Source organism: Dendronephthya gigantea, unplaced genomic scaffold, assembly GCF_004324835.1.
Source record: "Dendronephthya gigantea isolate DGI-Jeju-01 unplaced genomic scaffold, DenGig_1.0 000001F, whole genome shotgun sequence".
NCBI classification, from domain to species: domain Eukaryota; kingdom Metazoa; phylum Cnidaria; class Anthozoa; order Malacalcyonacea; family Nephtheidae; genus Dendronephthya; species Dendronephthya gigantea.
Genome location: NW_021163011.1, coordinates 5,271,386 through 5,295,019, shown reverse-complemented (window position 1 = coordinate 5,295,019; position 23,634 = coordinate 5,271,386). Strand labels below are relative to the sequence as shown.

General features: G+C 36.5%; 3 protein-coding genes across 3 annotated transcripts; all 3 read left to right on the top strand.

Moving 5' to 3' along the window:
* The first annotated feature begins 193 nt into the window (after nucleotides 1-193).
* Nucleotides 194-7,573, top strand: LOC114525695 (testican-3-like). Its single transcript, XM_028547112.1, has 7 exons — nucleotides 194-319; nucleotides 399-467; nucleotides 4,018-4,123; nucleotides 5,301-5,423; nucleotides 6,127-6,324; nucleotides 6,586-6,774; nucleotides 7,205-7,573. The coding sequence occupies exons 2-7, from the start codon at nucleotides 399-401 to the stop codon at nucleotides 7,273-7,275; spliced, it is 756 nt and encodes a 251-aa protein (XP_028402913.1). The 5' UTR covers nucleotides 194-319; the 3' UTR covers nucleotides 7,276-7,573.
* A 713-nt stretch (nucleotides 7,574-8,286) lies between these two features.
* On the top strand, nucleotides 8,287-10,438 carry LOC114527023 (saxiphilin-like). The gene is made up of 4 exons (XM_028548596.1): nucleotides 8,287-8,374; nucleotides 8,444-8,480; nucleotides 8,810-9,010; nucleotides 9,254-10,438. Exons 1-4 carry the CDS (start codon nucleotides 8,321-8,323, stop codon nucleotides 9,463-9,465), a joined length of 504 nt encoding a protein of 167 aa, XP_028404397.1. The 5' UTR covers nucleotides 8,287-8,320; the 3' UTR covers nucleotides 9,466-10,438.
* Nucleotides 10,439-11,424: 986 nt separating this feature from the next.
* Nucleotides 11,425-23,501, top strand: LOC114529857 (multidrug resistance protein 1-like). The gene is made up of 27 exons (XM_028551444.1): nucleotides 11,425-11,683; nucleotides 12,726-12,771; nucleotides 13,467-13,849; nucleotides 14,041-14,212; nucleotides 14,664-14,788; nucleotides 14,890-15,006; nucleotides 15,119-15,173; nucleotides 15,460-15,573; nucleotides 15,797-15,907; nucleotides 16,055-16,180; nucleotides 16,364-16,567; nucleotides 16,940-17,110; nucleotides 17,451-17,612; nucleotides 17,796-17,853; nucleotides 18,212-18,312; nucleotides 18,478-18,645; nucleotides 18,833-18,952; nucleotides 19,057-19,134; nucleotides 19,270-19,353; nucleotides 19,644-19,841; nucleotides 20,205-20,305; nucleotides 20,582-20,722; nucleotides 20,893-21,049; nucleotides 21,174-21,371; nucleotides 21,735-21,941; nucleotides 22,374-22,520; nucleotides 22,908-23,501. Exons 1-27 carry the CDS (start codon nucleotides 11,571-11,573, stop codon nucleotides 23,112-23,114), a joined length of 3,864 nt encoding a protein of 1,287 aa, XP_028407245.1. The 5' UTR covers nucleotides 11,425-11,570; the 3' UTR covers nucleotides 23,115-23,501.
* Nucleotides 23,502-23,634: the final 133 nt, after the last annotated feature.

Sequence of the window (23,634 nt, the reverse complement as noted above, 5' to 3'; positions counted from 1 at the left end):
TTGTCAATTAAATTTTGTTAATTTTTGAAATGAACTGGCAATTTACTTGCGTACTTGTGATCAGAACGGAAATGCCAGAAAACACTCCTGGTACTTACAGATCAGTATCACGGCTTGATCTTCACCAGAGAGTTCGCCTGGGGTTGAAATATGATTGGTATGTTTGCATAGTCTATTTGGTCCTGGAACCGAATTAAATCTCAGATTCCGCAAGACACAAGCAGTTGAACACAAAACAATTGTTTGCCTCACTTTGTGTCTTTCAACTCATCCTTCATTTGCGTCGACACATTACCAGAATACTAGCACTCTAAACACGGTAAGAAATGTCAAATTTTGTAGCTAAAAGTATTATAGAATATTTTAACAATATGTAATGCCTCCGTGTCCTATTTTAGATGCGATATTCATCTGCTTTGCTCGTAGTCTTTGTTGTGTTGTTCACCTATGTCTGTGCCCAAGAAGAGGTAATTGTGACTCTTCCTAATTAACATAATCTGCGTGGCAAAGTATTATAATTTCCATTTCGTGTTGTGATTAAAGTAATTTCTTGTTGTGCCTGAAGATTCATGTTGAGCGCAAAGCAAGAAGATTATTTGACGCACATGAAATACTTACTGTTGACGAGAAATTGCTAATGTCAGTATTCCGTAAAATCGGTTCATATGAGGTTTTGTACAGTAATAAGAACTAACGAATTGCATTCCCCTGGGTGGTGGATATAGCATTCATGATCTACTATGTCATTATGAATGCTGTTGATTCGCTAGCAGACTTCATCAGACCGACGACACATTTTATAACTAATCTACAATAATATATTACTAAAAGGTTAAAAATTGCGCTGTATTCTGCTGCCCCTGGTTTGACATAGATCATGTATAATGTTTACGAGACGCCGTCTAAGCATATTTCGACCGTCTCTTCATAATTTTCCTGCCACAATGATGGCAGTGGATTTTACGTATAAATATTTCAAAATTGAATTCCAATGTTTGGTCACGGTATCGATATATGAGGAACTGAAAGCAATGAATCTCGAATGACTTGGTGCCGTGATCGAATGCGCAGAACGAACATGTGAAAGATCCCCTCAAGGAAAGCAAATCCTGCTAAAAATATAATATTGCAAAAAAATAAGTTGCTGTTGTATAATTTGCATTACGGATTTAAATATAGATGTCGATATTGTGTGCTAAAAACAAGCACCTTTTGTGTTTTATTTAATTAACATAAATGAATGAAACACTAGTGTTTGATGATCAAACAAACACTTTGACGCAGTTTTTACTGTTTTAAAAAGCTCATTCACCTTATAGAAAAGGGTCATCTTGCTAATCGAAATTAATGATAATTAATTCCCTGAGAAATGCTCATTTTCATTCACATTGCACCATTAACACCATACTTAGAGACGTGTTTCATAATATTATGTGTGAAGTAAAAATACGATATATGTTACTCGTGATACACTAGATCGCGCGGGCCTGACAGACAATTGCCAGCAGGATGCCAGTTTAACAAAATGTGTTTGGCCAAGATAAGGTGTCACGTATCAGACTCCTGAAGAGATTGAAATCATCGTTTGAATTTTGATTTTTTAATCAAGCAGTTACTAGTTAGGACCTTTATTTGCTTTGACCAACAGTGTACGAACATATTTGCTTTCCTTCATACTTTTTCTTTTTAATTTGCGTCAAAAAGCGCGACGCTTATTGATGCGTCATCTCAATTTGCGGACCAGATGTCGCTACATCTTAATACTTTCGGAATTTTGATATCAAAACGTTGCCAAGGACGATGAAGTATTAATGATCTCGCCATTTGGCAATTGAATCTGGGTGGTGATGGTGTCCCACCCTTTCTATGGAGTAATAGCTATTTTCGGTGCGTGACCGTGTCGACAGTTCAAGGCAATAATAATCCATGATGAAATTTAAAATTTGAGTCTTAAATTGTTGTATGTGATAAGGTTTTCTCTTCATCCATATACTTTAACTTTCATATTCTCAGTCAAGCAGTTGTTGATTTAAAAAATTTATTCGCTAATACAAAGAGATCTCACCAAGACGTTTTTTAAGGTACTCAAAAGCACTCGTAGATCCTGTTTTATCTGATCTTACCTGATACAAGACACCTCGTTTTTATATGTCATATTTGTGATACATAACTTCGTAATTTAATAACACATATACTGCTGAAAAATTATAGGCACTTTTATAGGAAAAAATATAGCTCGCTTTTTATTGAGGACATCGAAACCTTGCGAGCCAGGGTTTTAGCATCACGAGAAAAAACGAAAATAAAAACCCTGGATTGCGAAGCTGGGGACATAGATTGGATATAATCTATGTTGAGAATAGTTTATACCACTCTATCCCAGCCTGAACGTCATTGCGCATGCACTTTATGAAACTTCTACTGGCTTTTTAGCCTTACGATAAGCAATCCTGTCAACTGTCCATCTTTGCTTTCACAGTTCAGGATCAATCAATGTTTTTATGCGGCGTCTCCTATGACATGGAGCCTGCTGTGTACTATGTTATGTTTGAGTATACGTGTCATATGTGACCAACTAAGATTTTTTATAGCACTTAGTGTATGATAAATTTTTGATAATCCCAATCGACTCGCACTTGTTATATTCAGTAAATTAAATCTTAAAAGACTCGTACTTTTCATATTCAAATCCAGAAAAACAAAACTGTCCTGGATAATAATTTTGAGAATGTGTGGCCTATTAATCATAACTACAGTACCCAGCAGATTAATTTGATTCTCCGGATGTTTTAGGTTGAGCGGATAGTTTTTAATCTCAACAGGAACGGAAAGGATGTACTTTTTCGAATATTTATCCACCGTTTTGTAATACTCTTTAGGCACCACACCTGTCTAAAACATTTTCTCATCCCCATTTTTTCGCACACTCCCTGCCCTGTCGTTTAAATAGACCAAACAGTAGGCCTTTAATATTCTTGAAACTGATCAGTATTTCAGTGATGTCAGAAGGTTAGTTTGTATAATACCACAATGCCGCCCTACCGTTTGGGTTATGCATGTTTACATTCTTGCACCGTCGTTCAAAAAACAGACATTTACTGGAAAAAAAAGGTTTAGGTGAACCTTTCTAAGACTGGAAATTGTCAAAAATGATGAAAATCCCAAATATGCATGCTCTAGTCAAGGTTTATGAACAATTGTAAAACATTTTCATATATTACTTGAGCTACACTGTTTACAAGAGTATTTTACATTATGCAATGCCCAAAAAATCACGCCTTGCTAAACATGCTGTAAATCAGTACATATAATCAAAATATATTACAAGTATTTCTGACTCAGAGATAACTGTCAGGCTTACTCGAACGACTTCATGTGTCCACAGTGATGTGTCAAATGCATTATAAAAATAAAAGACAGAAGTCCAACATTTAATGCATCCCATCATGCAATAGTTCTGTTGTATAGGAGTGGGACTGTGGGAGAATAAATCAAGTTTTAAAGAGTAAAATGTTGGTCGAATGAAGAACAGGCCAATTAAAAAGTTAAATAGCAAATATGAATTTGTAACTGAATTGTGCAAGTTAATTTACCTGTTCATCATTATAATGAATGCTGTTATACAGGATCTCCCCAAAAAAGTCCCCCCTATTGAAATGAAGCTTTTCAGTTGGAATTTGAATGCATGATCAACGCAGTAGTGTGTAAATAGCATAGTTATTAGGTTGAGGCTTCAAATAAAGCGTCTTGCTTTCGATTGGGTTTCTCATAATGATATAAGGCAATCAGATTCTAAGAAAGGCTTGATTTCAATAGAGCGGACTTTTTTGCGACACCCTGTATAAATAAAGCGCACTTTAGCTTACTAAAGCACTGTTGTGCTGATTGTTTAAATTTTCTTTGAAGATGACAAACATAATGCAGATGCGATCACGAAGCCAGATAGTCGGAAGATGGTGCATGATGCATGCATTGTTTGCTAACCACTAGTTATTAGCTATTGTTTCATATTTATAGACTGCTTCAGAAAAAAAGAGTAAATATGCATACCTGAGGAAGTGGGTGCAAAATGCAATGCTTAATGGCATGAATGCACGAAGCAGACAATCATGGAAAAACAGAAGTATGTAGCAAATTACTAAATTAGGTTTATAATATTCTTGTAATATTATTGTTTATAATATCACGACTAACGTGATATTTAAGTGACGTGTAAATGTGAATTCAGGTAATTACACTGATGAAGGCCCGGGTTAACGGACTGAAAGCTTTGCTAAATACTTACGTGGTGTACCTACAAGCTAAATTACTTTAATTAAGTTTATTTTGTTTATTATATCACAAAGTGCCCCAACGAAATATCTGCGAAATCCGTCTCAGTCCATTGGAATTCGCAGATTATATGCGTGTTCATATCAAATAGGCACTCTGAGGTCTCACAGGAGAAAACCCAAATATTGATACAAGAAGCCCTATTGGCAATGATAAAAAGAGGGCACAATAGCAACGCCTGCTGAGAATCGAATAATTGGTTTTTAAAATGTTGACACAGAATTTAAGACACTATAATTGTTTTAAAAATAGATTTGGAGTATTTTATGACATTTTTTTTAATATTGTGGTTATAACGAAGATGTTAGATAGGAGAACGTTTCTTTGTAACTCTGATGCGAGTTTCGTGAAGAGGACACTGGTTAATTTAAAAAAACCTGACTAGCCTCATCTTCGTGTAACTGGCTTTTCTAATCGACCTGTCCACTGTAATGTTATAGACGTCTAATGTATTTCCCATGTGCCTTTCACGTAAATGAGAGTTTACAACCGTTTACAATATATCTGGTTCTGTGCAACACGTTGAAATGTTTGCAATGATATGATCTGTAATGCGGTTCACTGTTTCGGGGCTCAGTAATAATTTGGTATGACTTCGTCATTTATATATCCATGCATATATTGTGTAGCAGAATTCTACGAAAATATAGCGCAACCTCATCGCCGCTATACAGTTATTATCCAATTCATGAAAAATATTATTTATGAAAGGTTATGATGTCCTTTTACGTCAATTTAAATTTCAGTAAAAATAAAAGATCAGGCTCAGCGCTCGATCTTCCTCAACGGATGGTCAGGCATGAAGGATAATAACCAAGTGTTCTGCGGATTATAATCTTTATATTTATCTTTATCCTATACTTAAATTTTTCAAATACATTACTGATCACTTCAAGCATGCAAGACTGTTGTTCACTATAACTAGTATATATAATAAATAAACTCGCGTGTTTTCTTTCTATCTTTAGAGGGCTGTTACAAAGATGACGAGAAAATGCTGCCACAGCGACTATTAGATTGGTTTCATATCTTGAAGTCAGAAGAGTTAAAGAAAACTGGCAAGCATGATAATTCGGAATTCCAAACTTCTGGTATTAAACTCAAGCACTGTAATTTCACTCCAGGGTCACCTTTGTTAAATTAAGTTAAATGAAAGCTCTGTGCGATGGCGTCTCCGCATAGTTTTCCGTTGTTCGTGAGAAACAGCATAGCACTGCCTCAAATCTCGCTAACTCGACAACCAGTTTTCTGTTGGCAAGGCAGTGTTAGTTTTTCTCGTAAATAGATTGTGTCGTTTTTCCTTATACCAATGACTACGAAATCTATAGTTTGTGTTTTCATTCAAAATTGAGACGTATAAAGCGACGTCAATTGCAGAGTCGCAAGGTTTCAGTAGATATTAAACGCTTTTCTTTTCCGTGTGACAGACACTCAGTGGTATATATAGATGTGATAAAGTCAGAAATGTTTGTGCGTCTGGGTGATCAATCACGAGATGACATATTATAGCATGACGAAGTATGACGTTTATATCGGTTTAGCCTCATGCAACCATTTCAGGACAAGTTCTGAGTTTATAAGAAAAAAGATTAAGGAAGTAACAAGCTGTGAACATTTTTTATAACCAGATGCAAAAATAGATAAACCGGTAGATAGATGGACAGACAGATTAAGTAGATTTACGTAAATTTTATTTCAACAGAGTTTAATGAATTTTGCACGATAACAAGTTCGTAGAAATAGCGAGTTCTGGCAATTGTTCTCATAATTTCGTATTCTTGTTCTTTTACATAGGTTGTAATTCTATAGCACTTCCATGGTTCTTTAGTCAACTTGATACTAACAAAGATTCATTTTTGGACAAAGATGAACGTGCTGAACTGGAGAACAATCCTGATGAACATTGCATGCGAAAGTTCTTTATCAATTGTGACTTAAATAACGATAAGAAATTGAGTCTGAATGAACTATGCACCTGCTTCATGCATGTTGGTGAGTGATTGATATATCTAGGAGAATGTGAAAGCTAATTAATGTTAGGCGTTGTTTCGGGGAGGGGGGGGGGGCGGTGGATAGAGGGATTTTGAGTACATCCCCCTAAGAGTAGGAATCTCTGGAGACGGAAAAGATGCAAAAGAAGACTTATAGCCTAATACATAATGATGAACGAGGCAAAAAAGTTCATTCTAATTGAGAAAGAATTAAAGAAGAATTCTCATCAGTAAAGCACTTTAATGTTTATTGTGCGTATAGAACCTCCCTGCAAGCAGGCCAAGAAAGAATATCTTGAGCAGGAACCTATGCTTGGTAGATATGAACCAGATTGCGACGAAGATGGATATTACAAACCACGCCAATGTCATGAGAACTATTGCTGGTGTGTTGATCGTTATAACGAAGTTATCGAAGGAACAAAGAAGGAATCACGGCTGGTCAATTGCCGTAAGTTTATCAACACGAAATCTTTATTATCTTCAATATTAAGATGAAGATCGACTCATCATTCTTTCGCAGTTCGACTTTTTGTTATATTTGATAGAACTTTTATATATTAAAGATGTACCGGAAATCAATCTGAGGGCCCTGCATGTTTAAAATATTTAACAGGCCCCCTTTCATGTAGATATTTTATAATCTGATAAGCCTTTTCCTGCAGAAAGCTATACTGTGTATATGTTTTTTTCTACTTCCTGAAAGGGGCTCCTTTCCAGAAAGTAATTACTGAAAGGTATTATGCCGACGGCCCGACGTCACTTGCACGAGCACAATACCATATAGTTCCATTGTTAGTATGTGCGAAACATAACTGTTTAGATTGAACAATAGGGCTATCTTAATTTCATCATAGTCAGTTTTTTTTATTTTGTTTCAGTGGACAACACGGACCCGAATCAAATTATTTTCGCAGGTGATGACGAGGCTGCTCAACTGGGAAACATTTAATAATTGAACCGCACTACAGTGGACATTTTTCTATTTCAATATTGTAATAATTTTATACTAGACCAGCGTAAATTTCATGATAGGATTTAAATCTGAAATGATCGAAATCAGGGAGTAGTATAAAAGCATGATGGCATTACTGACGTCTTAGTAGATTATAAACGATGGTAACGTTGGTTTTTACTATACTTTAACTTTATAGTAATTATGATTTGTGTAGTTTTACACTCCACGCGAGTTATTAAAATATATATAGCAATAAAATATCACGATTAATTGTATAACCTATGAACTCATTGAAGTGATTGAACTTTAGGACAGTCGTTGCAATTCGTCTTCAGCTGATCTATATTTGGTTTTATCTCACAACTCTCTCGGTTTCGTCTTAATTGATTGTATATTGATATATTCCTGCTCTTAAAACACCGTCAACATTTTATTTATGCCCTTGTTAAACAATGATATATTCCTGCTCTTAAAACACCGTCAACATTTTATTTATGCCCTTGTTAAACAAAGGAGATACTAAACTCAATCCGACAAGTGGTCGATACATGATGTAGCAAAATCACTACTAAATATTCATGTTTCGCTTTCTATTATTTGATCACAAAAGATGGAAGAATATTCATTAATTTAAGTGTTTCTTGTTTACATATGTCCGGTATAATGTATATACTTCGCATCAAACGTGGTTTAACAACTGCCTAAAACAGACAAGAAAATGCTCGCGTTTCGACAGGTGAGTCTCCAATGCAGGCGATGCCCCCTGGTTATATTGGAATGTGATCTATATATAGTTCAATAAAGTTATAGCCTGCGGCGTCTGGATATTTTCACCGATGCGCATCCCCAGTTTATCAAAATTTAAAAGTAACATAAAAAACACATTCGTTTTTGATCGTCAAAAAGTTGAACGACGCATTTCTAATTTTCTTGCAATACAAATCTTTCGCGTCAAGGCTCAGTGCAACATGAAGTACTTGATGTTCCTTACTCTGGTTTCACTTTTCAGACTTCCTGACAGTTCTCTATTCAAAGAAAGATGGATTGCTTGTTGTGGTTGTTGTCGTTTTTCTTCGTTGTAGCACTTACAATGGTTTGTTCTGAAATGCATACTGTTTCTTGAGACATTTAGCAAGATTTTGACATGTTTTTTTTTAAATAGAGTCTGACTAATGCAGACGTGGATAACATTTTAAAAGGTACCAACACTATTGAGTATAAATCTAATAGCATGAACTCATGCTTGGACCTTGATATTTGCTACGTCTTACAGATTATTATGTGTGAACCACAAGTTGCTTGTCAACAAGTGTCAAGTGGCACATAGTGGAGCTAATTCATTGTGTGTATCTATATAATATTTATAGGTGTCTATAATTGAAATATATTATTCGTAACAATGATGTTGGATTTGATACCCCCTCAAAATCAAACAGGCCCCCAACACAAGTTGAAAGAAAAACGAGTAACTATAGGTCCTGTATATACATCTTGTGAATATCTACCATTATACTGTTCTTGTACATAGATAAAATTTGCCAACGAAAACGTGATGATATATTGAAGAATCCCATCCTAATTGGCCAAATAATACCACAATGTGATAAAGATGGTAACTTTAATGCCAGACAGTGTTCAGGTTCAACTGGAAGTTGTTGGTGTGTTGATAAGTGGAGTGGACAGGAAATAGAGTTTCAACATCAGGACAAAAATGGCCTTCCATTATGTGGTAAATTCTAGAAAATACTTTGTTATTGTTTCTAGAGCCCTAGTTTAATCCTCTCATTTTCAGCTCAATGAAGATTATTACTGCCTTGTGATTCCTAAAAATTTCCACTATCTAAAGTCCATAACAAATCATTGAAATACGATTGTGCATTTGTGCATATGCATTGTAATTAAACAAAATTAAATCAAATACTATTTGTGTTCTAGACATTCCTTACCAGTTTTTTCAATATTGCTTTTGCAGAGCCAAATTGCTTTCTGTATCTGGAAAACATGCAGTCAATCTTGATCCATGGTGAACCATTTCCTCTTTCTTTTATGCCACACTGCAATGAGAAAACTGGTTATTTTCAGCCGAAACAGTGTATGAAAGAGGAATGTTGGTGTGTCTCTAAGCTGGGAAAAGAGATTAAAAATACTCGTGGTTCAAAGCCAGAGGTTTTGTGTCAAACATGAATACCATTACCAAATCTAGCTTTATACCTAACTTTATTCATAAACAATTTATATTAAGTATGTTGAAAGACAAGAAGTTGGAAATGATCCTAATTTTGCAGTTTCTGCTGTGCAAAAAAGGGGAAGTTCAGAATTGAGAAAACACGAAACAATCAATTTAGAATACACACAGTGGCATAGCCAGCCTCATGATTTAGTCCTGCAATGCAAATTTAAAGTCGTTAGAATTATTCATTTCTTTAGAAATTCGTTATTTTCAATGAACACCAAAATAGTAGCAATATAGCAGGACTAAATCGACCACAACTACGTTAGGAGAACGCTACTGGAAATAAGTAAGCTCAGAGAAGGTCAGTGAGTCGTTTCTGAACGTCACTAAATTCGCTTAGTGTAAATCTGGCCCTGCTACTTTGCTACTAACGTGTTTAAATTTGCCTGAGAAATGTTGCAGAAGGAAAAACATCATAGGACATAGTCCTAGTGTTCCCAGTTACCACCATCTTGATTGATTTTCCAACTCATGTGCAAAAAATCTTTTATCGTTGCCATGTCTTTATTGCCACCCAATAAACGATACGCGTTGTAAGCCATCACAAAATAAACAAGCTGAAGGTGTCTAAACTTTAAAAAACCGGAAGGAAATTTCGAAAAAGCAATCAAGATGGCACCCCCATCATGACAAATGAAGAAAAATCATGACGTTATATGCAAATAAATAAATAATGTATAGTAAAAAAAACTAATGAAACAGATTACAAACAATCATAAACTTGGCTATAAATTAGTTTAGGGTTTCCTTAATATTAATCAATAATACTAAATTATATAAGCAAATCCTACGCATGTCATCTGAAAACTGTATAAAATGCTGTTTTTAATTACTTTTATGAAATTTTTGATGCATAGACATAGCTTTTGGGATATTCCCGTGCGAATGTGTGCAAAGTGCAATAAATGAATAATCATGTTAGAGAATTCGTGTTCTATATGTTATATTGCATTTTTTTTCATCATTTTGGGAAAGAAAAAAAGTTTTTTAAAACATGAGTTGTGGAGACAAATGTTATACTTTGAACCCCAAACTGAGAAAAATGATGGTTTACTGTTCGTTAAGAGATGTTAACTGGAAAAATTTGGCTTTGCATGGTCAAAAAACTCAAATATATACGTCAAATATTCACGTTAAGCTGCAGTACAAGCAAACCTTACGTATTGAACCTTTTTTATACGTCGACTCACTCGACTGTTATGGTCCATACACTTGTTCCATCCGATATAGAACAGCTAATTGACCTCCAACAACCTTCACTCTAAATGATGTAATGGTTATTGGTCTTGACTTGTTAAGGAATCTTTGCTTCGCAAGAAATACAAGAAAGTCAAGAGAGTATAGACTCAAAATTATAGGTGGAAACCGATCAGTCGGATCAGTATCCGCCGCTTATATTTAGGATTTTGAAAGACAATCCTATTAGAATCAGCTGCATGTTTTCAGTTGACACTTGACAAATAATATCGAATTCTTTTGTGCGGCTCGTCAATGTTTATATCTTGCAATTAAAAACTTCTATTACTGAACATAATCATAGTCATACTTATGCATGAATTATAGAATATTGACTTTTTTCATGAAAAAGAATATGCTCGAGTTGGGATCGTAACGATCTCGAAGAACAAGTACAGATCGTGCATGACGATCTCGATTTGGAGCATACAAAAGCAAACAAATAATTTCATTTCCTACTGCTGGTGTTTGCTGATACATGTGTAAATATCACAAAACCGTGATAAAATATAACATACTGCTCCGGCTGCAGATGTATTACCAAAGCGATTTAGTTCAATTAGTGCACCATCATAAACACATATCGTGCGAAATACTGCATATTTTAACAAACTTTGATGTTAGATTCACAGTATAGCAGGATATTGAAACAAAGCTTTTTTCAGTGTAGCACTCGTTCCGCATGAATGGTATAGAAAACACTTTGAATTGGTAATGTGCTAAATAAACTAGCCTTACGAGTATAGCTGTACAACACCTGACAGGGAGAGGCAGAACTTTCCTTCCGCTGCTGCTAGTATTTGTAGTTCATAGTTGCAGTATGAAAGGCGATTTAGACGACACCGAATCAGAGTTAACAGAAAAGTCACCTTTACTAACAAGTAGTGGTGGATCACGGTCATTAAAGCTTCCCGATGTGTCTGTTAAATCTGGGTAAGAACGGCGTGTTTATTTTGTCTTTGCGAGTCCTTGCGGTTATCTTATATTTTGCATATTAAACGACATGACGTCCATGTTCGCTAACATAGCAAGATGTTACTAAGCACATTTGACTATATATAATATATATGATAATGGTTTTCCTAGGTAGGGGCATATTGAACTTGTGAAACCCCATTAAATCATCAAATAGTTTGTTACATGCATTCATAGTGTAATTAAATTGTTTCTGACTCTATAAGCGTGACTGCATGCTTATCGACCTGGCTGCTTGGCAAAAATGTGACTCAGAGGTCCATCTACTGCTATCTATCATGCATGCCTTGGCAGCCTTGCCTGTGTTAAACATCAGTGCAGAAATGCACCATTCTAATCTGAGTAATGTCAGTTTGCTGCGATTAATTCATCAAACTGTACACTGCTTTTCCCTCGCATTTTATTTATGCCGGACAAAAACGAAGGGCAAACTACAGATCCCAGTTCAGCGTCACTGAGGGCTGAATAAACGTTACGAGTAGCTTTACGAGTTCATTGTAGTTAAGTAATTAATCAATGCTTCGCTGATCTCGGTGGTAGAGATATTATTTCACTGAAAACGCGAGATTTTTTACATTACATTTCCAATACTTCAAAGATCGTAGGGCTAAGGCGCGACGAAGGACGTACTATCCTAAATTCATTATTCGTATTATAATAAAAGCGATGTTTTTTAAATGCAAATGCATTATCCGCTTTTATCAAGATATAAACAAGATACATATTGGAAGCGAACACGGAATAGCCTAATTTGCAATCTCTTCATTAAAGATCTTTACTTTAGTATATACCCGCTTCTAAATTGGGTACTTTCTAGACGTCATAAGACATAACATGTTCCGGACCATTCTATTCTCAAACAATACAGTTAATAAGTACTCAGTTGAAGTGATTTAAAGCCTTTCGTAGATTTTTAAATAGGCCTGCCTTGAGCTTTTGCGTTGAATTTCGATTCTAGGTTGTATTTTAGTATAATGATAAATCCCTCTTATAATTATAGTGAGAAGGATGACAAGCCACAAAACATGGTACCGTTTGGAAAATTGGTAATAATATTCTCACAATTCATCAGTTGTTTTTGCCTAAATCTCACAGAAAGCAGATATAAGTGTAACATCATGTTACGTATAGGCGTAGGTTAAGCCCGCCGCACACGAGAGCTATCGGCTGAGTTAACCGGCCTCGCGAGGCAATAAGCCCAGCCCGAAAACCAACAGCACACATTAGAAACTTGCCTCTCGAGGCGAATTCCTCACGAAAACTATCCCGCACACGAGAGTAACTTGCTGAGCTGACAGCCTCGCGAGGCGGGGTTTATACGTCGGATGCAATTCAAACGATAGATAATGAGATGATAAACCTCATTAAGCTTCATTATCATCTCATTATCTATCGATAGTTTGAGTTGCATTCGACGCGACCAAAATGCGACGTCCGGCCTTGTATTACAAACTAGTGTGGACGGTGATAAGTATGACCGTAATAAACGCGCGGTCAGCTTGGCAAAATTTAGTCCTGTTGTTGCTAAATATTTTCGGGTTCATTGCCTATATATGAAAACAATCTATTTATAAAGAAATGACGATGACAATGCAGCTAAAAAATGGGCGGGGATACGCCCATGCATCACCCCTTGGATTATTGCAACCATAGGCAGTTCATAAATTCTATTCGCTAAATTCTGCCATTCTCTGCACACAACATGCAGTTTGTCCTCATGCGTTTTGTTATTTTCTTTTAGTTTAGTTTTGCAGACTGGTATGACTGGTTTTTGATGATTATTGGGAGTCTCGGTGCATCGATATTTGGTGGAATGCAACCTGGGCAGTTTATCATTTTTGGAAGTCTTACTGATGATTTTGTTGATTATGGACGATGTAAACTGACAGTCAATTGCACCGATCTTCCTGACATTGAAGACTCAACTAGGACTATTGCGTACTGGTATATTGGTATTGCGCATGTTATTCTCGTCAGTGGTTATCTTATGATGGCATGTTGGGGTCTTGCAGCTGAGAGACAAAATCACAAAATCAGACTAGAAGTGTTTCGTTCAATCCTGAGACAAGATATTGCTTGGTTTGACAACCATGATGCAGGAGAACTGAATTCTAGACTGGTCGAGTAAGTTCACTTGATTAATTTTCCTATCTTCTTACTTCACTATAGTTGGTCAGTTTTCCCACCCAATATGAATTATGAAATAATTGCATATAAGTTCATTTTTTGGACGCTGTTTAACTAAATTGCAAACATAACAATCTTCTACCAACGGATCTTCCGCTTTAATTACGATGTATTCTTCATTATAATAGTGATTTGAATAAAATAGTGGATGGTATGGGAGAGAAGCTTGCCCGCTTTATACAATGTATGATGACATTCATTGGAGCCTACATCATCGGGTTTATTTATGGCTGGCAATTGACTTTAACTTTACTGGCAATGTTACCGCTAATGGCTTTATCTGGTGGAATCATGGGGATGGTAAGAACATTTGCGTATATGGCATCGTAAATTCTTCTTTTTTATTACCTTATTTTATAACCTCGCTGCGAGGGTTTTTCATCCAAAGAAAAAAGCTTGATTGATTTTTATTTGATTGCAAGCACTTGTAGCGAGTTTTTGGGATGACGATTTTTGCCTTAGGGCTATCATATTCTTCCGTTGAATATACATGCACGCAAGTTTTGCAATAGAAGAGGTAGTCCGGATGGTGTTTGGTGTTGTAATATACTGTCGTATATGACATCTCTCTGTGTAATGTACATGCGGCTGTTGGTCCGTAGGTTAAAAGGCGTAGGAAATCAATTTGCCGTCATCAAGGGACGAAATATATGCAATATTGCGTGTGGGTGCATTGATTTGTGGCATATTTCATGCCGCATTTGTGTTCTTCCTCTTGGCAAATAATGTATTCAATATTTATTCATTTTAGCTAGCAGCCGGCTTCACTGCTCAAGAAGTGAATGCCTATGCAAGAGCTGGAAGTGTGGCAGAAGAAGTTCTTTCCTCCATGAGAACCGTTGCAGCTTTTGGTGGGGAAGAGAAAGAAGCTGAGAGGTATGGGATTGTTAAGGTGCTTACCGACCAGGCTGCATGCGTAATAATATACTGCTGGGTCTTATCTATATATACGAGTATATATTTCTAATCATTTATAGATATGGCCAGTTCCTTGGTGAAGCGAGTAATTTTGGCGTGAAGAAAGGGCTGGCAATGGGATGTGGAATGGGTTTTCTTCAAATCGTTGTTTTTGCATCGTATACATTGGCATTTTGGTAATTGCTAAATTGCTAAATTAATTTTCGTGTGGCAGGAATTAATCTGGTTGACATAATTTCAATGTTATGGTAGTTTGCAATGATTCGATCATTTTTTGTCAATACGTAGGTATGGTTCAAAGCTTGTTATTGATCACGACATGACTAGCGGTGATATGATGACTGTGAGTTCAGACTAATTTATATTTATGTGTGTCAGTTTTCCGTTTTATACTTTTATATAACAATAACTACGAAGTTACCGGAAAGCAATGGATGAAACCTCGATATAGTACAACTAAGCCCTGCCTTGTTGAGGGGAGGGGTTCGCTTGAAATTTTAGTCCATGCAAAAAAGTACGCGATGGTGCGTAGGTCGATATGATTGAACGTTTATCCCAACAAAGGTATACTGCTCAACCTCATAGCGGCCTTGCTGTGAAAAAATTTATCCATATTTATTCGTATATAGGTCTTCTTTTCGGTTATAACTGGATCGATAACTCTTGGTCAAATTGGTCCAAATCTTCAAGCAATAACTACATCTCGTGCTGCTTCGTACAGTCTTTTTGAAATTATTGATAGGGTGAGGTGACATTGTTATGTAATACAGCGCACATTTCTAAAGACGTGATCATCATCTCCCTCAGCCTCTTTACAGACTCATTCGCGCATTCTGGTCTTGCATACGTACAATATTCTCTTCTTGTTAAAGCATGTGGAAATATTCACATTAAAACGTTTCTCAATCTTATCCGTTTTTTCTCTCTTATATACCAAGTTTACTATACAACTTCGTTGTTTTTCAGAAACCTCATATCGATTCTCTTTCTGAGGAAGGTATTAAACCAGCAAAGTTTGAAGCAAATGTTGACTTCAATAAAGTGAGATTCACCTATCCAACAAGACCTGACCTCAAGGTATAAAACGTGTATATTAGTATTCGTTTTCGGGTGGTGCAAAACTAAATAAACGTATTCTTTCACATCAGTATTTTAAGAAGCCTACATATTTTATAGTCCAATTAATTGGATTGATAAAGCGTACATCATTTTCTGGGCCTCCAGGTTTTAAGAGGTTTCAGTCTACATGTACCAGAAGGAAAAACAGCAGCCTTGGTTGGTGGAAGTGGTTGTGGAAAAAGTACAGTTATTAAAATAATTCAGAGGTTTTATGAGATGTCAAGTGGCACAGTAAGTATTGACTCGATCAACTGAATTTAAATCCTATTCCTTTGAATTATTTGCATACGTATAGCTGCACATCAAACAAGGAAACTCTCCACCCCAGCACCACTATTTACCTCCACTACGTTGCATTCATCTATTTGCCTTTCTTCTGTTTCCACTGAATTCTCTTATACCCGCGCTATTTAGGTTAAAGTTGGTGGTCATGATATCACGTCATTGAACGTTAAATGGTTGCGTAGTTATATTGGAGTGGTTAGTCAAGAACCAGTATTGTTTGCGACCACTATTGCTGAGAATATTTCATACGGACGAGAAGAGGCGACAATGGCCGAGATTGAAGAGGTCGCGAAACAAGCCAATGCTCACAACTTCATTTCACAATTTCCACAGGTACGTGCATCTCATCAGTAAGTGAAAAAAAAGGCGCGGATAAACGTCCTAAAGAGTTTCAATCGTTTCCTCTCCAAATACTCACAATCTCGTTCTTGTTTCAATAATTTTTCACCTAACTTAAAAGATGCCCCTCAGAGGTTGAACTGACGTCAGCTTTGTGCTTGATGAGTCCATGTCACTAAAAGCTTCATAAAAATTTACACATTTATCTCCTTTCTCTCCGGCTGTTGGATGATTTGAAGCATATATAGTACTAGCTATATATATATATATATATATATATATATATATATATATATATATATATATATATATATATAAAATAGGCTATATGCAGCTTCCTTCATCATTATTTATTTCTCCCTCAAGGGTTATCATACGCTCTGTGGTGAACGAGGAGCTCAGATGAGTGGAGGTCAAAAACAACGTATTGCCATTGCTCGAGCGTTGATTAGAAATCCAAGGATATTACTGTTGGATGAAGCAACATCGGCTCTTGATACTGAAAGTGAATCCATTGTACAAGATGCTTTGGATAAGGTAAGATCACGCGACGACGATATGCGCAACAGAAACACAAAAATTGTGACAATAAACGGTTATTTCTTTTATTTTGAAAATTACAGTTATATAACTGAACCATAAAAAAAATGGCATTTCTTTCCAATATCGCAACTGTGATAATCAGATTTTGATATAGCCTATATATATAGTTGCAATTGTAAATTGTATACTTGTATATATAAAGATATTATAAAGAATGAAATTCAGTCATCTCAACCTATTTCAACCTCGCCTCAACTTCATTGTAAACGGGCCTTTACCTTCGTAAATAATGCCCACCGACATGAAAACAAATTAACCCGGTGATTTTTTGCAGGCAAGCGAAGGCCGTACAACAATCGTGATTGCACATCGACTGTCCACCATCAAGAACGCGGACATGATTGTTGCTGTGGATAAGGGCAAGGTGAAAGAAATTGGAACTCATGACGAACTCATGACTGCTGGTGGAATTTACAAAGATCTTGTCACTTTACAGGTAAGTATATTGTTTGACTCGTTTTTCTTTTCAGTGTCTTATTTGCGTCACAATCTTCATCACAATTCGAGGTCAATATAAAAACAGACATTATGATAGACCAATGAGCATGGAAATAAAAATTGCACTTACAATTATCGTCAAGTATTTCAGATCTAAACACAATTCTCTCTTTCGTTTTAGATGTTAGCGGCAGAACAAGATAAACCAGATGAACCGGATGAAAAAGGAGATGGTGAAGGTATCTGCTGATGAGAGAAGTTGTTTGCCTCGTTTTGTATTTCACTGAAATGCAATAAGACATAAGAAGCGACAGAATCAGGAACATTTAAGAGGGGTGTTAAAGGGGCTGAAAAAAGTACTTGATGAAACCATATCCCGGGAAATGCCTTATCATCATGAAATTTAAAATATGATATTTCATCTCGTGAATGTAGCGATCTGGGTTCATGCCATGCAATTGTATTCCTGTTTTGATATTATGTTGTTAATACTTTGTTCCCAGTGACCCAGTGTAACTTTATCAACAGTTTACTTGCTGCGTACATGTTCTGTAGTGAAAACAGACTATATCATTTTCTTTAACCAAAATATTTCAGAGAAAGTGGACATGCAGTTAAGCATTTCATCAAGTGGCAGTGTTGCCGCAAATGTGAGATTTGGAAGACAGCTCTCTCGCCAACAATCCAGGAAGTCAATGGTAACTTTATATGTATAATATATTTGTCTGTTAGAACCTCGTAACCGGGGGCACATGTATTCCAACGATTAAAACGAATTATTAACTATGGCTTTACATTATTTGATATCGTCGTAAGACAGGCTCTCAATAATTTTATTCTACTTAAATCATCCTGCTGTTTAGGTAAAAGATGAAATCATTATAGAAGAAGAGGTTGAACCTGCTCCCATATTTAAAGTAATTAAACTTAACTTGCCTGAATGGAGATTTATGGTAGTGGGAAGTGTTGGCTCAGCATTGACTGGAGCGTTTCCTTTCGTCTTTGCTTTAATTCTTGGTGAACTTATGGGAGTAAGTATCTTAATATATCCCTCCCAATATAGCATCTTGTTGAAAGGTCGGATCACATGTACTGATGCATGTAAATTTATCCACTGTGTGTTCGGTGTGTTGGCCTTATTGCTACTTGTTGCTATTTACAAGTTTGCTTCGCACTCTCTCATGTAGTACACATAATGTAACATCGTAATTTATTCAGGTCCTACAACACAATATTGATGATGAAGATGAAAGAGAGATAATGAGGGATGATTCTCGGAAATGGGCTTTATTGTTCTTAGCAATAGGAGGTGGAACTGCGATTGGTTTCATACTTCAGGTAAATAGGAGTTTTACTAAGCTACTTCCTATGTTACAAGTTTTACCAAAGTCTATAACAAATTATAAATATTAAAATGGAATGACATTTGAAATCTTCCACAGAACTGGATGTTCGCTAAAGCTGGAGAGACTTTAACAGCAAGACTACGCAAACAAGCTTTTGCAGCAATGCTTCGACAGGTGATTAACACCTCTTGTACATTGTATATGTATACATTTATTTATTGTGTATTACACCATTTAATTGAATTCTAACATTTGAGGGACAAATGGGGTTAATATTATGACAACATTTTCTAAATCATTCCGTTTCAGGATATTGGATATTTCGATGACGTCATGCACAGCACTGGAGCTCTCTGTACACAATTATCAACTCATGCTTCTGCTGTACAAGGGGTATATAAAAAAACGAAATATCTAATTCCTTCTGTGAAAATTTATTTTTTGTTTACCATACCGTACATATTTAGCGATGAAAACAAATCTGGTATTTCGCACTAGGCCATATGCTGGACAAGACACCCACTTACATTAATTTAACTCAATAATATACAGCGTCCTTGTATGTCATTGAATTTCAATCAATGTTATACGTATTGGATACATTAGACTAATATCTACTCCCATTCAGCTGTTTCAGAAACCCAGTCTATACACACTAAATAGAACTGCTTTACTGTTTAAAGGCAACTGGTCCAGCCATTGGCTTGGCAATTTCCTCTATGGTAACTGCTATTGGTTGTCTAATGGTCGCCTACATAGCTGGTTGGAAGTTAAGTCTCGTTATTACGTGTTTTGTCCCATTTATTGTCGTCGCTGGAAGTTTGTCAATGTTGCTACTTGGCGGGAAAGCAAGATATGGTGGTGATGAAGAGAGTGGGCAGGTGATCTACTGATTATTCCATTTGGGTTAGGGATACATAGAGAAATATTTCATTGCTGTTTCGAATATTTCCTGTGGGATCGACAAAACCCGTCTACCGTTATCAGGGGCGCAGCTGGAACGATAATTGGGGGGGGGGGGGGTTGGTTATTCATGTATTCAGTTCTGCCTGATGGATTTCAATTGTAAACTATAGAATTTACAAAAGAAATACCCTTCCCCCCAATTATCACGTGATATGGTATCGCGTGATTCCTTGTTTCCCAACACAGGATATTAACCTCGTACCCAGGCGTCTTTACTCGATGTCGCTGTTACTGCATGCATGAGACCATTATGGGTCTTTTTTGCAATTTTTGGTTAGATCGCAATCGAGACAATTTCGAATATGCAAACAGTTGCCTCACTTGGCAGAGAAGAGTTATTTTTTGAAAGATATATGGACGTTGCTGAGAAGAACTTTGCGTGAGTAACATCCAAGTACTACCATATATTGTTCCTAATTATATATAGCAGTCACCGTCAACCCACCTCCGATGACTCGAAGGGAAATATGACACATATATCAATATCAATGTCAATCACTCTCCGTTATATCAATCACTCTCCGTGACTACCATCATTGTATTAGAAATGTTCAAAATCAAAGAGAACCATACATCACATTTGCGACCATAAATCACATTTGTATAACTAAGATGTAACTAACTGTTGTTAAGACTGTTGTTCATTTGAATATAGAAAGAGCAAGAAAAGTGCGCACTACAGTGGTCTCTCAATGGGTACATCTCAGTGGATTCTCAATGTGTGTAGCGCTGTTGCCATGTGGTATGCTGGCAAGCTTGTCAATGATGACGAAATGGAATTCCCTGACGTAATGAAGTAAGTGTATCAAATTCAACAAGATAGACACTTCGCATTGGTGGGACGAATTGCACGATAAAAACACGTCTATTTTAGCTTGAATACGCACTTTTAGAAACGTTACATGCAGTAGTTATACTTCGTAGTCAACATACTTATAAATACTTCCATGTCTTTTTCCTTAATAGAGTGTTAATGGCAATTATTATGGGTTCACTAATGATTGGTCAACTAGCAGCGTTAAGTCCTGATTTTGGCAAAGGAAGAATTGGTGCAGCACATCTTTTTAAGTTGTTCAGTAGAATACCGGCAATTGACAGTGCTTCTGAAAAAGGCGTCAAACCAGTAAAACTTCTTTGTATTGATATATACAGTATTTTATAGTATTCAGTATAAACTGAGCCTTTAGCCAACAAAAATACACAATAAAAGGGAAGAGCCCATTTACCATTTGCATATTTTTTCTCAGGATGTTGTAAGGGGAGATATAGAATTCAAAAAAATCGAGTTTCGCTACCCAGCAAGGCAAAGCGTCAAAGTTTTACGTCGCCTTAACCTTGGAGTAAAATCTGGTGAAACGTTAGCTCTAGTTGGAAGCAGCGGTTGTGGCAAGAGTACATCTGTCTCACTTATTGAAAGATTTTATAACGCAGAAGCAGGTTCAATTGTAAGTTGAATTTTCACAAACCTATAAGGGCTACTCTGTTGGCTCTGAATTTTCACAAACCTATAAGGGCTACTCTATGCTTGAAGCTTGTCAGCAGTATGTAGGGAATTTCCCTGAAATAACCTAGCGTTGTCTGAAGCATATTTCTTATGAATGAATTCCAATGTAGTCCATTAAATCGTTGCCCTCTTGCCTCCATTTGTAAAAGACATGCCAGCGGCCATGCAGCTGTTTGTCCCCCAGTTGGTTTAATTGAATGACTTAGCGAGGATATATTTAGGAAATATAAAATGAAGACGGGCCCCAAAATTAAGGATTACTATTAACTGAGATTGACCCATATTTTCTCTTGAATTACTGCAGACATTAGACGACAATGAAATAAATGCACTAAACGTGAAATGGTTACGAAGTAAGATTGGTATCGTGTCTCAGGAACCGGTGTTGTTTGATTTGACAATACGTGAGAATATTGCATATGGAGATAACACGAGAGAAGTTAGCATGGAGGAAATTATACAAGCCGCAAAGAATGCTAATATTCACGACTTTATTAATTCTCTGACTGACGTAAGTTTTAAAGAGTAAACTCGTGCCAGCGAGCAAAATAATAATAACATTGGGACAGTCAAACCCGGTAATCATGCAATAAATGCAGTAATTTTGTAACAGATAATACACCAACGAATTAAATACTTACGTGGTGTACCTACAAGCTAAATTACTTATCGACGGTCACCATGCAAACATACAAGAATATTAACACACCAACGGTTGGTACTTGGTAACCAACCTTCCTAGCTTGGCTTTTGCAATAGATCATCAAGTATTCTAACAAAGGATATAAGTTTGCAGCATAATCGGGAAAACGGCAATTAAAACGTCAAGTCTTCAGTCCGTTTATATTAGAAGTATAAAAAGAACCTTGAGCATGTTTCCTCAGACAATAACTGACTGCAGGCCACAACTTTTATCTAACAAATGAATTTTTTTCACCTACAGCGTTATGAAACAAGAGTGGGTGATAAGGGTACATTAATCTCCGGTGGGCAAAAACAGAGAATCGCCATTGCTCGGGCTCTTATTCGTAATCCAAAAATTCTTCTTCTGGACGAAGCGACGTCCGCTTTAGATACGGAAAGTGAAAAGGTAAATTAGTTGAGAGAAAAAACACACGGCTTCTCCTCCTGTATCCTTCGATTCGTGGATATATACGTTATAATGATCACAGATTTAGCACCCTGGGGCCGGTTGTTCAAAGCTAGGTTAGCGCTAACCCTGGGTTAAACTTTAATCCACTGTTTTGGTTTATGTGCTTCTAAATCGCTGTTTCCAACGGGCTTTTGAACAACCAATTTCTTGATATGCATGATATATAGACCCGGCCAATTTATGACTCCAACAACTGTTTAATTCAAGCCTGAATCTGCATGCAAGATCTCGAGGTATGAATGTATTAATATACGGATTTGTACGAAAAGCTATCCAATATTTGTATTATAGATGTATTTGCATGCATGCTTGTTGTGTTTATAGGTCGTCCAGGATGCGTTGGATAAAGCGCGGGAAGGTCGCACAACTTTAGTGATTGCTCACCGTTTGTCCACTATTCAAAATGCTGACTGTATTGTTGTGCTGAGAAGAGGCAAGGTTATTGAGCAAGGCACTCATCAAGAGCTTATTAACAAGAAAGGAGCCTATTATGTTCTTCAAAAAGCACAAGCACTTGGATCAAACTTGTGATCGGTTTATGCATGGCCACCCGCGTGTTTGCATTGTCATCTATACTTGATGCATGTTATTTAGGAACTTTAGCTTATGAACTTTTATGCATTTAACATATTTCATGAACTTATAACTTACATAAGTCATTATTTGTATCGTTTGTCGTCAAGAACTCATAAATGGTTGATGAAGTATTTTATTGCTTCTGTTGGGGTGTAAAATGAATTCATTGATTGAGTTGGAGGCGTAATTGAGTTGGAGGCGTAATTAAAATTTGAAATTACAAATTTGGCAATTCGAGATGACTGGAAAGGGGTCTGGGCACCAGTAGATGTCAGTGAACTTAAATAAGACTGGAACGCTAGCAATGCAAAAAAAATTTGAAGCCAAGATGTCGGAATATGAAGCCTTTCTTGTAGGTAAAATGGCGGCAATTATGATTTTACGTTTGAAATTTTCGCGCCAGAGGCCTGGATCATACCTACAAGAAAGGCTGAATTCACTAAATAAGTTAAATACATCTGTCGCAACAAATGTT

Coding starts and splice junctions, on each gene's coding strand:
- LOC114525695 (XM_028547112.1), top strand. CDS start 399: ATGCGATATTCATCTGCTTTGCTCGTAGTCTTTGTTGTGTTGTTCACC. Junction 5,424..6,126: donor TTCGGAATTCCAAACTTCTG/GTATTAAACTCA, acceptor TCTTTTACATAG/GTTGTAATTCTATAGCACTT. Junction 6,775..7,204: donor ATCACGGCTGGTCAATTGCC/GTAAGTTTATCA, acceptor ATTTTGTTTCAG/TGGACAACACGGACCCGAAT.
- LOC114527023 (XM_028548596.1), top strand. CDS start 8,321: ATGGATTGCTTGTTGTGGTTGTTGTCGTTTTTCTTCGTTGTAGCACTT. Junction 8,375..8,443: donor TCGTTGTAGCACTTACAATG/GTTTGTTCTGAA, acceptor TTTTTTAAATAG/AGTCTGACTAATGCAGACGT. Junction 9,011..9,253: donor AAATGGCCTTCCATTATGTG/GTAAATTCTAGA, acceptor TTGCTTTTGCAG/AGCCAAATTGCTTTCTGTAT.
- LOC114529857 (XM_028551444.1), top strand. CDS start 11,571: ATGAAAGGCGATTTAGACGACACCGAATCAGAGTTAACAGAAAAGTCA. Junction 16,568..16,939: donor TCATTTCACAATTTCCACAG/GTACGTGCATCT, acceptor TTCTCCCTCAAG/GGTTATCATACGCTCTGTGG. Junction 18,953..19,056: donor CGATTGGTTTCATACTTCAG/GTAAATAGGAGT, acceptor AATCTTCCACAG/AACTGGATGTTCGCTAAAGC.